The sequence below is a fragment of the Pipistrellus hanaki genome (assembly GCF_964339955.1).
Source record: "Pipistrellus hanaki genome assembly, chromosome: 1".
Lineage (NCBI taxonomy): Eukaryota > Metazoa > Chordata > Mammalia > Chiroptera > Vespertilionidae > Pipistrellus > Pipistrellus hanaki.
Window position 1 is genome coordinate 54,356,412 of NC_140503.1, and position 13,426 is coordinate 54,369,837.

Below are 13,426 nucleotides of genomic sequence, written 5' to 3' on the forward strand. Positions count from 1 at the left end.
AATCAGTCCATTCCTCCTCGATAAATTTTGCTGCTAAATGGTCCTTCACAAGTATCTTCATTTCTCTCTTTCAGGTACCAAATAATTTTCTAAAAAGTTTGCTCAGTGGTTGAGTGTCAACCTATGAACCAGGAGGTCAAAGTTTGATTCCCGGTCAGAGCACATGCCCAAGTTGAGGGCTCAATTCCTGGGGAAGGGCAAGGGGGGGGGAGGGGATGCAGGAGGCAGCTGCAGCCGATAGATGATTCTCTTTCATCATTGATGTTTCTATCTCTCTCTCTCTCCCTCTCCCTTTGTCTCTGAAATCCATAAAAAATATATTTAAAAAAATAAAAATAGCCCGGTCAGCATGGCTCAGCAGTTTAGTGTCAACCTAGGAACCAAGAGGTCATGGTTCAATTCTTGATCAGGACACATGCCCAGGCTAGGTTGCAGGCTCAATCCTCAATGGGGGGCCTGTAAGAGGCAGCCTATCAGTGATTCTCATCACTGATGTTTCTCTCTCTCTCCCTCTTCTTTCCTCTCTGAAATCAATAAAAAATATATTTAAGAAAGTAAAATAAAATAAAAGCTATTTAAAAATTTAAAAAAAACTATTATCTATCAACCTCTTATAAGAAAACTGGTTGTCCTTGCATGAGCAGATCCAGAAGTGCTCATGGCAGCCACTAAAACGACCCCCAGGACCAAGATTACTCTACCCAGCAAAACTATCATTCAGAATTGAAAGCCAGATAAAGAGCTTCACAAATAAAAAAATAAAAAAATAAAGGAGTTCATCACTGCCAAACCAGAATTATATGAAATGCTGAAAGGTATTCTTTAAAAAGAGGAAGAAGAAGATAAAGATAAAAATTATGAACAATAAATATGTAACTATCAACAAGTGAATCTAAAAACCAAGGGAATAAAAAATCTGATGAACAGTATTAACTGGTGAATATAATAAAATCAGGGGTATAGAAAGGAAATGGACTGACGATTATCGGGGGGAAAAGGTGAATGGGGGGTGTGGGAAGAGATTGAACAAAAATCGTACACCTATGGATGAGGACAGTGGGGGGGCCACAGGGTGGGGTAGGAACCTGGTGGAGGGGAGCTATGGAGAGAAAAAAGAGGAACAATTGTAATAATATGAACAATAAAGATTTATTACATTTAAAAAAAAAAAAAGGAAAAAAAAAAACCGACCCCTAGGATCTCTCGGGTGCTCACCAGCAGCAATTCAAAGGGATTCATACTGTTCACAGCAGGATTACAGTTTCTATAACCCAGTTTGCCAAGACATATCCTTTAATGATTTTTTTAAAAAGCAAGTCCCCAAGTTTTACTAAAAAATTATTCAAATGCTAGTTTAAAAAAAAAAAAAAAAAAAAAAAAAAAGGCAGGTGTGTTGGACACCAGTATGCTCCATACAGATCTCTTTTCAATACAAGACTGTATTGTCCCTGCTGTGGGCAGTGTACCCCCTCACTGCCTTAGGGGCCAGGACCACCTCTCCGAATATAACGCTGCTTCCAGAGCAACTCACACGGAGCAACTCACACGCAGTGACTGATAAACTTAAGCACAGAGCCCTGTCCACCCATTTTGTCCCACCTGAGGATAACTCTGAAGGGCCATTCTAGCTTCAGAGCTCCCCACGGGGTCAGTAAAATCTGCCATTGCACTGCATGGCATCTTAACTGCTTCCTCTGCCCAAACCTGCTTCTTTCCCCTTCCCTCCATAGGTAGAACTCAAGGGTACTCCTTAATATTCTGCACGCTAAATTCCACCACACCGCGTGCTTCTCAGAAAATCCAATGCCCAATAAAAGGCAAAATGAGAAAAAGGAAGAAAAATAAGCCTAAAAGTAGCCTTGAGCTTTTTTAAAGGTTTTTCTGGTTCATTTCATTTGTACAACATGCCTCTCATCAACATAAATTTTCTTTGTCATTCATTATATAGAGACAGTGTAAAAAGCAGACAAGCAAATAAGAGCCCAACATAAAGACTTCATATACAAAATATGATATAAAACATATTATAAAAAATATTTTTAAACATGAGTCATCTTGGTCTGGATTTTGATAATAAAAAAAGCTAATACAAATGGTATTATTTTGGCTCAGACCATTCGAATCAGAAGTAAATTCTGGCCAAGAAACCTTCAAAAAATTAGGGACATATTTTAAACTCAGCTCTAGGAATTCCCCTTTGAGGTATGGTGCTGCCTATAATAGGACTTAGGGTAAGAAATTCTAAACTGGGCTGGCAACTGCTTCACTATCAGCTTGCCAGAGAATACAGAAGAGTGACTGTCTCCTCCCTAAAGCTGATTCACCTGGCCAATTACCACAGAAGGGAGATTTTCATAAACATTTTACTAATTTTCTTTCATCTCTGACACTTCTATTATACAAAAAGAGCAAATAGCAATATTAAAATATTTCCTCTAGCCGAGACCGATTTGGCTCAGTGGATAGAGCGCTGGCCTGCGGACTGAAAGGTCCCGGGTTCGATTCCAGTCAAGGGCATGTACCTTGGTTGCAGGCACATCCCTAGTAGGGGTGATGCAAGAGGCAGCTGATCAATGATTCTCTCTCATCAATGTTTCTAACTCTCTATCCTTCTCTCTTCCTCTCTGTAAAAAATCAATAAAATATATTTTAAAATAATAATTAATTAATTAATTAAAATATTTCCTCTAGCCAAAACCAGTTTAGCTCAGTGGATAGGGCGTCGGCCTGTGGACTGAAGGGTCTTGGGCTCGGTTCCGGTCAGGGGCATGTGCCTTGGTTGTGGGCGCATCCCCGATGGGGGGGTGTGCGGAGGCAGCTGGTCGATGTTTCTCTCTCATCGACGTTTCTAGCTCTCTATCCCTCTCCCTTCCTCTCTGTAAAAAATCAATAAAATATATTTTTAAAAATTAAAATAAATAAAAATTAAAAAAAAAAATTTCCCCCCTCTAATTCCCTTTTAATTTCAGACCGGGCCACTAGTCTGAAATGAGTGAGCTGTGGTCCTCTTTGGAAAAGCATTGTAAATGTACCCTTGTGTTCCATTTTATGGTAATTATGAATTAAATACTAAATTAGTATTTAGTTCAATACTAAACAGCAGATGCTGTCAATTGTTATGCAGGTAAAAGGGACTACGTCTCCTCCCTGGGTTTGGAGCGTTACTGTCTCTCCTTCCCTTGCCCCTCAGTGCCCTGTCTGAGGTACTTAATTACAATCACCCCCACTATCAGATGCCTACAAACCATACCTGCTTCCCATGCTTGGAATACCAAAATTAAATGTCTGGGGGGGGGGGGGGAAATGGGTGTCCACAGAATGGGAAAAAAGGCTAAGGAAGAGAATTTGAACTTATGCCACTTCATTCAGCATATCATTCTATGTTCCTCATGATCTATGTGTCTTTGTTCTGAGAAATACTTCTTACAACCATCTCCCTGGAAGACCGCAAATGCAAAGATGAACACTACATAGGATGAATGACTCCTTAATGAATATGTGAAAACTAAGAATTCAAATATCATCTTTGAAAGTTATCACCTTTGAGATTTTATCACATTTATTCCAACAACGCTGCCATTACTCAAAACATTTGAACTCTTTTAGAAAAAGTTCCTACACAAACAAGAAAGCCATTTTCATTTACTTCATATCACAACAGAATACCGACCAAAGTCATCCAGATTGATCAGAAATTTTATTTAATAAACTCAGCTTTTGGATAATCATGATGATGACAGCTACCATTTATTAATCACTATGTACTCAGCTATATGAGGCACTTTACATAATTATCTCATTTAATTTAATCATTTTTCTGAGAGTAATTTATTTGTATTTCCAAAATCAAAACCTACTTTAAAAGGTTACCATTTGGCTGCACATAAGACGTTTAGACATCTGCATCACCAATTTTTAAGGAAAGAAACTCTAAAAGCATTTTGAGTAAAGCACACAGCTTCCTCAGGTAAAGTCAATCACCTTACTTTATGTTCATCTCAATATCTGTCAATCTTCCAATGAGATTGTTAAGAAAAGTTGATTATGAGAAATGTAGAATTATATCCTCACTATTCACCTGGGTATATAAGTTATGATATAATTCTTTAAATATGTTATACACACACATATATATTATACAATATGTAGTAATAACACACACATCATTACTATGTGTAAAGGTTGTATACATCCTATGCTGTCTTGGAAATAAGCAAACTCTCTTTTTTATTTATTTTTCTGTTAATCCTCACTCAATGATATTTTTCCATTGATTTTTAAAGAGAGTGGAAGAGCCCTAGCTAATATGGCTCAGTGGACAGAGCATCAGCCTACAGACTAAAGGGTCCCAGGTTCAATTTCAATCAAGGGCACATGCCAGGGATAAGGGCTTTATCCCCAGTAGAGGGGTGTGCAAGAGGTAGCTGATCAACAATTCTCATCATTGATGTTTCTTTCTTTTTTTAAAAATATATTTGTATTGATTTCAGAGAGGAAGGGAGAAAGAGATAGAAATATCAATGATAAGAAATAATCACTGATTCGCTGCCTCCTATACACACCCCTCCCCTAGATCCCTCAACCTAGGGATCGAGCCCACAACCTGGGCATGTGCCCTTGACAGGAATCAAACCTGGGACTCTTTAGTCTGCAGGCTGACGCTCTATCCACTGAGCCAAACCAGCTAGGGCATCATTGATGTTTCTATCTCTTTCCCTCTCCCTTTATCTCTGAAATCATTAAAAATATATTTTCAAAAAAGAGAGAGAGAATGGAAGAGAGGGAGAGAGACAGAGAGAAAGAAACATCTATGTGAGAGAGACACATCGAATGATTGCCTCCCGCATGCGCCCTGACCCAGGCCGAGGATAGAGCCTGCAACCAAGGTGTGTGCCCTTTGCCAGAATCGAACCAGGGACTCTTCAGTCCATGGGCTGATGCTCCATCCACTGAGCCAAACCAGCGAGGGCGGAAACTCTCTTAAAGTATGAGGACACACTGTATCGTATCAACACTTTGAGAGCAAGTAGAAACAAAAGCCCAAGCAGAATTTAGCTTTCAGGAACCCCTCTACATTTAAAGACATTTAGATATTCCTATGTTCTCAATTTTAATAAGAAAGGAACTTACTCTTTCAGCCCTGTCTCTGCACTGTTTCCAGATATATCTGAACCCAGAGAAATGCCAGCAGGAGACTGTCGTCCAGTAAAGCCAGATGAAGAAAAGGAGAGTCCATATGGTTCAAAATTGAGAACTAGAAATTTAAAACAATAAGAATGGTTCATATTTAAAACAAAGCCAAAATTATTTTTAAAAAGGCAAAAGTTATCAAAGTTACCATCATTACTGAAATAAAAATACCTAAAGACTAGAATAAAGTGATAATTTTTAAACTGGAAGGAAATTTGAAGATGATCTAACCAAATATTTATAATAATAACAACAAAGCAGCTATGATTTATTTAATACTACTACAGTCTTCATACTATTAACTAATCAAAGACAGTACTTCATTTTTATCATTTTAACTCCCTTAGAACCTAAAAAAAAATTCAATTAGGAAATATAGCTAATAAACCAGATCTTCTGAAAAGTTACTGCTCTCAAGCAAAAATGTTTAAGCAGCTATGAATGAAGAGATGAGTGTATTTTGCTTAACAAAATGGCACATTTCCGTACCAAACATACTGACATAGCCCTCAATGTGAAATCCCCCTTACTGATGAAGAACAGATTTACTCAGGTTCACATTCCATTGAGCCTGTATACCCAAATGAATTCAATTAGAGCTATGAAAATTCATACTGTTATTGTGGTAGAGCAGATGCCAAAATAAATTCTCTTCTTTCTAAGAAACAGCATCCTTAATTCTTAGCGAGGTACATGGCCACCCAGAAAAGAGATAACATTTCCAGACTCCTTTGACATCTTTCTTCCCTCCCTTCCTCTTCTATATTCATGAAGCCAACATTAATCCTACACTGGCTATTTCTTTCTTTTTTTTTTATTTTTATTGATTTTTTACAGAGAGGAAGAGAGAGGGATAGTTAGAAACATCTTTTTTTTTTTAAATATATTTTTATTGATTTTTTACAGAGAGGAAGAGAGAGGGATCTAGAGTTAGAAACATCGATGAGAATCATCGATCAGCTGCCTCTTGCACACCCCCTACTGGGGATGTGTCCGCAACTAAGGTACATGCCCTTGACCGGAATCGAACCCGGGACCTTTCAGTCCACGGTCTTGGCTATTTATTTCTTTAATGGGAAAGAGCAATACCCTTCTGCTTTGTACAAAGTCCCACTATGTATATTTGATTTCCTAACTGCCACATTTATCTTTTTTCTTCTTAAATCATAAAAAGTACCTAAGAATATATTAATGTGGACATCCTCATTTTATAAATGAAGAAATTGTGGCAAAGAGGTTGCCATGGACTTACCCAAGATTACAAAGATAGGAAATGATACAGGCAGATAAGAAAGGGGGGGGGGGGGTTAAAAGAGAGAGAAATCAGGCACTTTGGTTCCAGAGTTTCACTCTCAACTACTATAATACATTGCCTCCTCCAAAGAAGCATAGCCCTCAGTATGAAATCTCCCTTACTGACAAAGTACCTGACCGAAAGAGTGCCAAATAAATGTTTGTTCGTTAGCTAAATGAATGATATAGAAGAGGAATCAATGTGCAGTAGAAAAAAGTAATGGGCAAATTGATAATCAGGAGAGCTGAGTTCTTGATGTAGGTCAGGTATTAAATAGGTATATGAACTAGACCTTTATTTCTTTATAAAGTGGAGCGTTCAGACGAGGTCAGCAGTTTCCAAATGTTGATGTGATAACCAGAATCAAGCTGACTTCACTGAACACCCACAGGCCTTTGTGTACACACAGCCAAGCTTTCAGAGATTTAGATACAGAAGGTATAGAGAGAGGGCTATTTCCTGTCTTATACCTGATTTCTCTCCCCATAATGTAACAGATAGCCTAAGCTCATGAAATTTTTATTTTACCTTAGAAAATTTTTGAAAAATATTAGATTTTGGAAGAGAAGGGAAGAGCCTAATTTGAGAACTTAACCCATTTATTATATAATGATGTTCTATGGGGGGAAAAGTACTTGGCAAAGGAATTCATTGGTTTGGGGAATTCCAGGACTATCTATTACATTTATATCAGCCACTTAGCTTATTTTAAGAATAGAGACAGGCAGTGCCAGGAACTAGGCTCTTCGTCCTATCTCCCCTTCCCTAACCCACCCCTGAATTGTAGTAATAGCAGGCTGATGGCCCAGACACGCTGAAAATAAGGATTATGGCAAATGGACCACATCTCCCACTCTGGAACACCAGATTTTCACTCCTTGCCCTGGATGTCATAAGGCTATATGAACTATAGTCACCGGTTGGGCAATTAGAACTCAAAATTTTATTTACCACCCCTCCACACCCACACACCCACACCCACACCCACACCCACACACACACACACACACACACACTCCATCAATACAGGGTATCACTGTGCTAAACAAAAATTTTAAAAGAACAAATACTTCTAAAAAAAAGATAACATCATGCCTATTATTAGTGTTTATACTTTTGGGTCTCATTTTAGGATCAACCCTTTAGTTGTACTCCTATGCCTTAGCACAGAGCCTGGAAAATATTAAGTACTCAACAAAATCATTAAATGATTTAAATCATTAAATAATTTCCTCCTTACTAAAATCATGACAGAAATCTTTCCTTGACAGGCTACATTTCTTATATGTAGTTTAAGTTATTCTTTCCTGTCTTAGCTGTTACTAACATCACTCATCCCATATTTTGTTAGAGGAAGTGTTCTAACACACTTAAGATATACAAGACTGCACAGAATGAAAATGAAACTCACTAGTCCACAGAACCAGTTTTTTCCTGAAACTGTTTCACAGGTATGCTCACACTACTATCTGTCAGCCCTCTATCACAGTGACCAACATGATAATTCCACCTGCCAGGTCTTTTGAAATTCCTGGGTGGCTGTCATATCTTAGGCACTGCTGTATATGAAGCCTATGACTTTAGGAATACCTGTAGGCCAGTGTAGGCAAACTCATTAGTCAACAGAGCCAAATATCAACAGTACGACGATTGAAATTTCTTTTGAAAGACAAATTTTTTAAACTTAAACTTCTAACACCACTTCTTTAAAACAGACTCGCCCAGGCCGTGATATTTTGTGGAAAAGCAACACTCAAGGGGCCAAAGGGCAGCATGTGGCTCTCAAGCCACAGTTTGCCGACCACTGCTCTAGGCTGTTTTTTCCTGGATTTCCAAAGACCTAGTCAGAGTAAACAAGTCACAACAGATTTAAAGAGGAAAAATAGAAGTAAATACCCTCAATTATTTACTTACATGCATAAAAAAAGATGTCCCACCCTGGCCAGTTTGGCTCAATGGTGACGTGGTGGCCTGCACAACAGAGTCTCGGGTTCAACTCCTTGTCAAGGGCATTACCTGATTGCAGGTTTGTTCCCCAGCCCCAGAATGGGCGCATGCAAGAGGCAACGCATGGATGTGTCTCTCTCACACTGATATTTCTCTCTTTCTCTTTCCCTCCTACCCGCTTCCACTCTCTCTCAAAATCAATCCTTAACCTTGGATATTTTTTCCATTAAGGAAAAAAAAAAAAAGACACCCCTATAACCTAGCCTACAAACTCATAAAAAATTACCTTTTTCCTGGGAAAGCTTTTCCTCCTGCCGCTGGTGGTGAGGTTTGTAAGGTGCTGCCCCCTGACTGAGTTCTTCAGCCACATGACTATCCAGAAAAGACAAGGAAGCATCTACCTATATTAAATTGAAGCAAAAATCAGGAATTAAAAATTTACCCTAAAACAGTATACTGTACGTTCACATAAGTACTTTCAGTCCATATATCCTAAAAACATTTTTAGGTGAAAAGCAGAGATTCAATTCCAAAAGTACTACCTAACTCTGTAGCTTTCTGAAACATCCATAATCAAAACACTTAGCTAAGTCATGTGCAGTGATTACTAATTTCACTGCGCTGAGGAATACATTTTTGAGTACCCAGTATATTAGGGCATCATGATAGAGACAAAAGAAAACACAGTTCCTGCCCCCATGAGACTTGTAACTTACCAGAGGATAAGACACGTCATATACTAGAGCTATAATCTGTATTAGTTTCCAGCTGTTGTGGGATAAAAACAAGGTGCTGACAACACTCGTTCCTTTCGTAGGCTTCAGGGGAGAATAAGTTCCTTGTCTCCTCCAGCTTCTAGAGGGCTGCCAGCATTCCTTGGCTGTGGCCACATCCCTCGATCTCTGTTTCTATAGCTACTCTGTCTTCTCTACACTGAACTTTTGCCTCACTTTCCTAAGAGCCCTTATGATTATCTCATGCCTACTTGAACAATCCAGGATAATTCCCCCATCACAAAATCCTTAACTTAATTACATCTACAAAGTCCCTTTTACCGTGTGAGGTAACATACACACAGGTTCCAGAGACTGAGATGTGAACCTCCTATGGAGCCATTATTCGGCCTCCCACAGTGCCTTTGATTTAACTATCCAATTCCTTTCTATCTGAAAATGCTTTTTCAAAAATCTATGGAAAATTTCTTAACTAATTTCAACAGGAATAGAAAAGTATAAGAGAATGATTAAATAAAGAGAGAGAGAGAGATGGAGAATGAGTAAGGGAAAAAGGAGAAGAGAAAAAGTAAAAAGAGAAAGAAAAATGAGATATACACAAGAGGATAGCAGTGATAACCTCAGAAAGAAACTAGCTTCTCCTGATTTAGCCCAATGTATGCAAACAGCTGATAATTTAGAACAAATAAGTCTCAAACATTTAAGTGGCTTGTCACACTCTGAATTTGGAAAGGTTTAGTTTCACTAAGATTCTTAGAGAAAAGAGGAAGTGAGGTTATTTCCTAGTTTAATTTTATATGCAGCATATTTATTGATCATCTCAATGAATGTCTCTGAAATGTCTACTAAATATTAAAGCAAGGCCTCTGCCTCTGTGGACCTATTGAGAGAACAAAGGAACAAAGCTTCAAAATTAATACAAGTCATGAAAATCTGAATCAGAATTAGTGGGAATACTGCCCATCCTCTTCTCTTTATCAACTAAATGACATCTAACATATAAAAATGTGAGCAAATCTGGTTTCCTTTCGGAAGTTTTCTGATTTACACCAATCTGAGGGACAGACTGGTACCAATTCAGAGGGGGAGCAGTAACTGAGTGCATTGGGTTAAAAGGGGCGGTGGCTAAAAGGAGGTGGGAGAGAGAAAGGTTGGTGGCAGGTTCCAAAGTGGTAAAGAATTTAGACAGTGGGTGGACGAAATAAAATGGAGCACTATCTTTTACATTCTCAAAGAAAAGATAGGAATAATAAAACAATATATTAGAGTTCAAAGGAGATCAAAATTCTTGAATTGTTATATATTCAAAGAGATTGTCAGAATATAAATCCCTTCACTGCAGTTCTTCAGAAGAGACACTCTTCAATTCCTGACTTAGGATCACTACTGCACAGAAGCTCTCAAGTTCTCTTATACTAGTGTGAGAAAAATTCCAACCTACAGAAACTATATTTTGATATATTCCTGACATATCACAAATGCAAAAATTATTGTTTAAATATTATGTATTTTTTAAAAAGGTGGAACACAAATGTCTTACCACCATGTCTTCACAACTCTTATTAACTGGAAGCAAACTCTTCATAAGTTCTGCATTCTCATGCAAATGCTTTAGTTCAAATGCATGTTGTCTCAGACAAGTATCCAAAGATACTGTAAATTCCTGGATTAATCTCTCAACAATGTTAGAAGATTGTGCCTGAGGTGTCAACTTGGTCACAGCAGCAATTAGCCAGGCTTTTGTTTCTGAAGAAATGGAGTCATTCATAAGTAACTTGTAGAGCTTGGTTATAACTTCTTCTGGTGTTTCCTTATCTATGAGGTAGGAATACTCGCCTAATACCTATGAGTAAAACAAGGAGATGTTTATATATAAATATCACATTATACAGCAAACTATACTTGGAAATCTAAACAAAGTGCCTATTGCTGAAGTAAATTTAATCTAGATTAAACATTCTCATAGTAAAAAAAAAAAAAAAAAAAAAAAAAAAAAAAACATTAGCTAGAGATTAAATTGTACATATTAGTTCAAAATTATACCAAGATTGGAACTCAATACAAAAATGTTTTCTATATCTTGATCATTAACAATATACAAAATAGATACCTTTATGAATTAGCCTTATTCTGAACTTCCACATTTGGTTGTTGGTTTTTCCAAGCATTTTCACATTCTGTTATTACTTTCCAATAAAGTATTTATATGCTAGCATACATAAGAATCACCTGAAGTGTTTCATTACAATACAGATTTCTAGGCTCTATCCACGGATATATTAAAAGAGATTGTCAAAGAGTACAAATCCCTCAAAACAACAATGCGGTACCATCTCACACCTGTCAGAATAGCCAACATGAACAAATCAACAAACGACAAGTGTTGGCGAGGTTGCAGAGAAAAAGGAACCCTCGTGCACTGCTGGTGGGAATGCAGACTGGTGCAACCACTGTGGAGAACAGTGTGGAGTTTCCTCAAAAAACTGAAAATGGAACTCCCATTTGACCCAGTAATCCCACTCCTAGGATTATATCCCAAGAAACTAGAAACACCGATCAGAAAGGATATATGTACCCCTATGTTCATATAGCAGCACAATCTACAATAGCTAGGATTTGGAAACAGTCTAGGTGCCCGTCAACAGATGATTGGATTCAAAAACTATGGTACATCTACACAATGGAATACTATGCTGCCATAAAAAAGAAGGGATTCTCATCATTTGCAGCAACCTGGATGGAATTGGAGACCATCATGTTGAGTGAAATAAGCCAGTCAGTGAAAGAGAAACACCACATGACCTCACTCATTTATGGATAATAAAGAACATTATAAACTGATGAACCAAAAGATATAGAGACAGTAAAGCAACAAGCAGACTGTCAAATTACAGTGGGGAGGGTAGGGAGATCTGGGGGAGACAACAGATCAACCAAAGGACTTGTATACATGCATATAAGTACAACCAATGGACACAAAACTCTAGGGAGGGAGGGAATATATAAGAGGGGGGGCAATGGTAAGATATGTACACAAATAATACTTTAATAAAAAAAAAAAGGAGGGGGGGGAGAAAGAGTACAAATCCCTTCATTCCAGTTCTCCAGAAGACGCTCTTCAATTCCTGATTAGGAACACTACTGAAAGCTCTCAAATTCTCTCTCAAACTAATGTGAGAAAAATTCCAACCTACAAACACTATAGTATGCCTGTGGTGATAATGTGCACTGCACATTTGGAACAAGCATCGGCTGATTCTGATGAAGATGATCCATAGAACTTTGAAGAACACTGATCTATGTTGCACATCATTTTTCTTACATCTAACTTATCCAGGAGATATATAATCCTACTGGTCTAAAAATCACTAATAAACTGACAACCCATGAAGTTTGAGACCTTTCCTAAATAGCTTTTATTAAGTATCTTCATGTCATTGGTGTAATATTGGCACTAGCAAGAAATAAGAAGGAGGTGAGGTGACGGTCAAGGGAAGATGTATCGCTTAGTAACAAGAGGAGGAAGAAGAAATACAACTCATTGCCCTGACCAGTTTACTCAGTGGATAGAGCGTCAGCCTGTGGACTGAAAGGTCCTGGGCGCCGTTCCGGTCAAGGGCATATGCCTAGGATGCAGGCTCGATCCCCAATAGGAGGAGTGCAGGAGGCAGTCAATCAATGGATCTCTCTCATCACTGATGTTTCTACCTCTCTCTTACTCTCTGAAATAAAGAATATTAAAAAAAAAAAGAAGAAGAAGAAAAGAAAAGAAATACAACTCATTAAGTTCAATCTTTAAGTAGTAAGGTAATTTTTTGAGTGATTTAATAAAAGTGGTTACCTCTCTAGAAGAGCAGGTAACATAAACCCCAGTTCAAAAATTGGTGAATTTATATTTCTAGGAAGATGGAGTAGAAGCATTTTTCCCATATTCTTCCCATGAAATACACCTAAAAACCCTTGATGTTACAAATAAAACACATGTAAAAAGACTCTGAAAGGTGAAGAAAAGGCAAATTGCTAAGGACCTTGGGACCTAAGGAACAATACAGTGAGTTATCTGTTGCCTTATACACCCCAGACTGGATTCTAGAGAACTAACAACCTGGAAAACCAATGGGCTCAAACAAAAAAGTCCCAGGAAAAGCCTGCCTTCTAGCCAAATAGCCAGGAAGACAACAAACTTGGACTCCAGCTAAGCACCACACAGAAAAAAACTGCAGCCCATGCCGAAACCAGTTTGGCTCAATGGATAGAGCAT

At 38.0% G+C, this 13,426-nt stretch overlaps 1 protein-coding gene across 4 annotated transcripts in view; it reads right to left on the minus strand.

Annotated features, from left to right (window-relative positions):
- AP4E1 (adaptor related protein complex 4 subunit epsilon 1) overlaps nucleotides 1–13,426 on the minus strand; it is an 80,574-nt gene that overhangs the window by 16,567 nt on the left and 50,581 nt on the right. For all 4 annotated transcript variants that reach the window (XM_084894082.1, XM_084894081.1, XM_084894080.1 and 1 more), the window contains 3 exons: nucleotides 10,706–11,008; nucleotides 8,718–8,832; nucleotides 5,131–5,254 (listed from right to left, as the gene is read on the minus strand). In XM_084894082.1, the coding sequence (XP_084750208.1) occupies nucleotides 5,131–5,254; nucleotides 8,718–8,832; nucleotides 10,706–11,008 (542 nt within the window). The remainder of the gene's footprint in view (nucleotides 1–5,130; nucleotides 5,255–8,717; nucleotides 8,833–10,705; nucleotides 11,009–13,426) is intronic.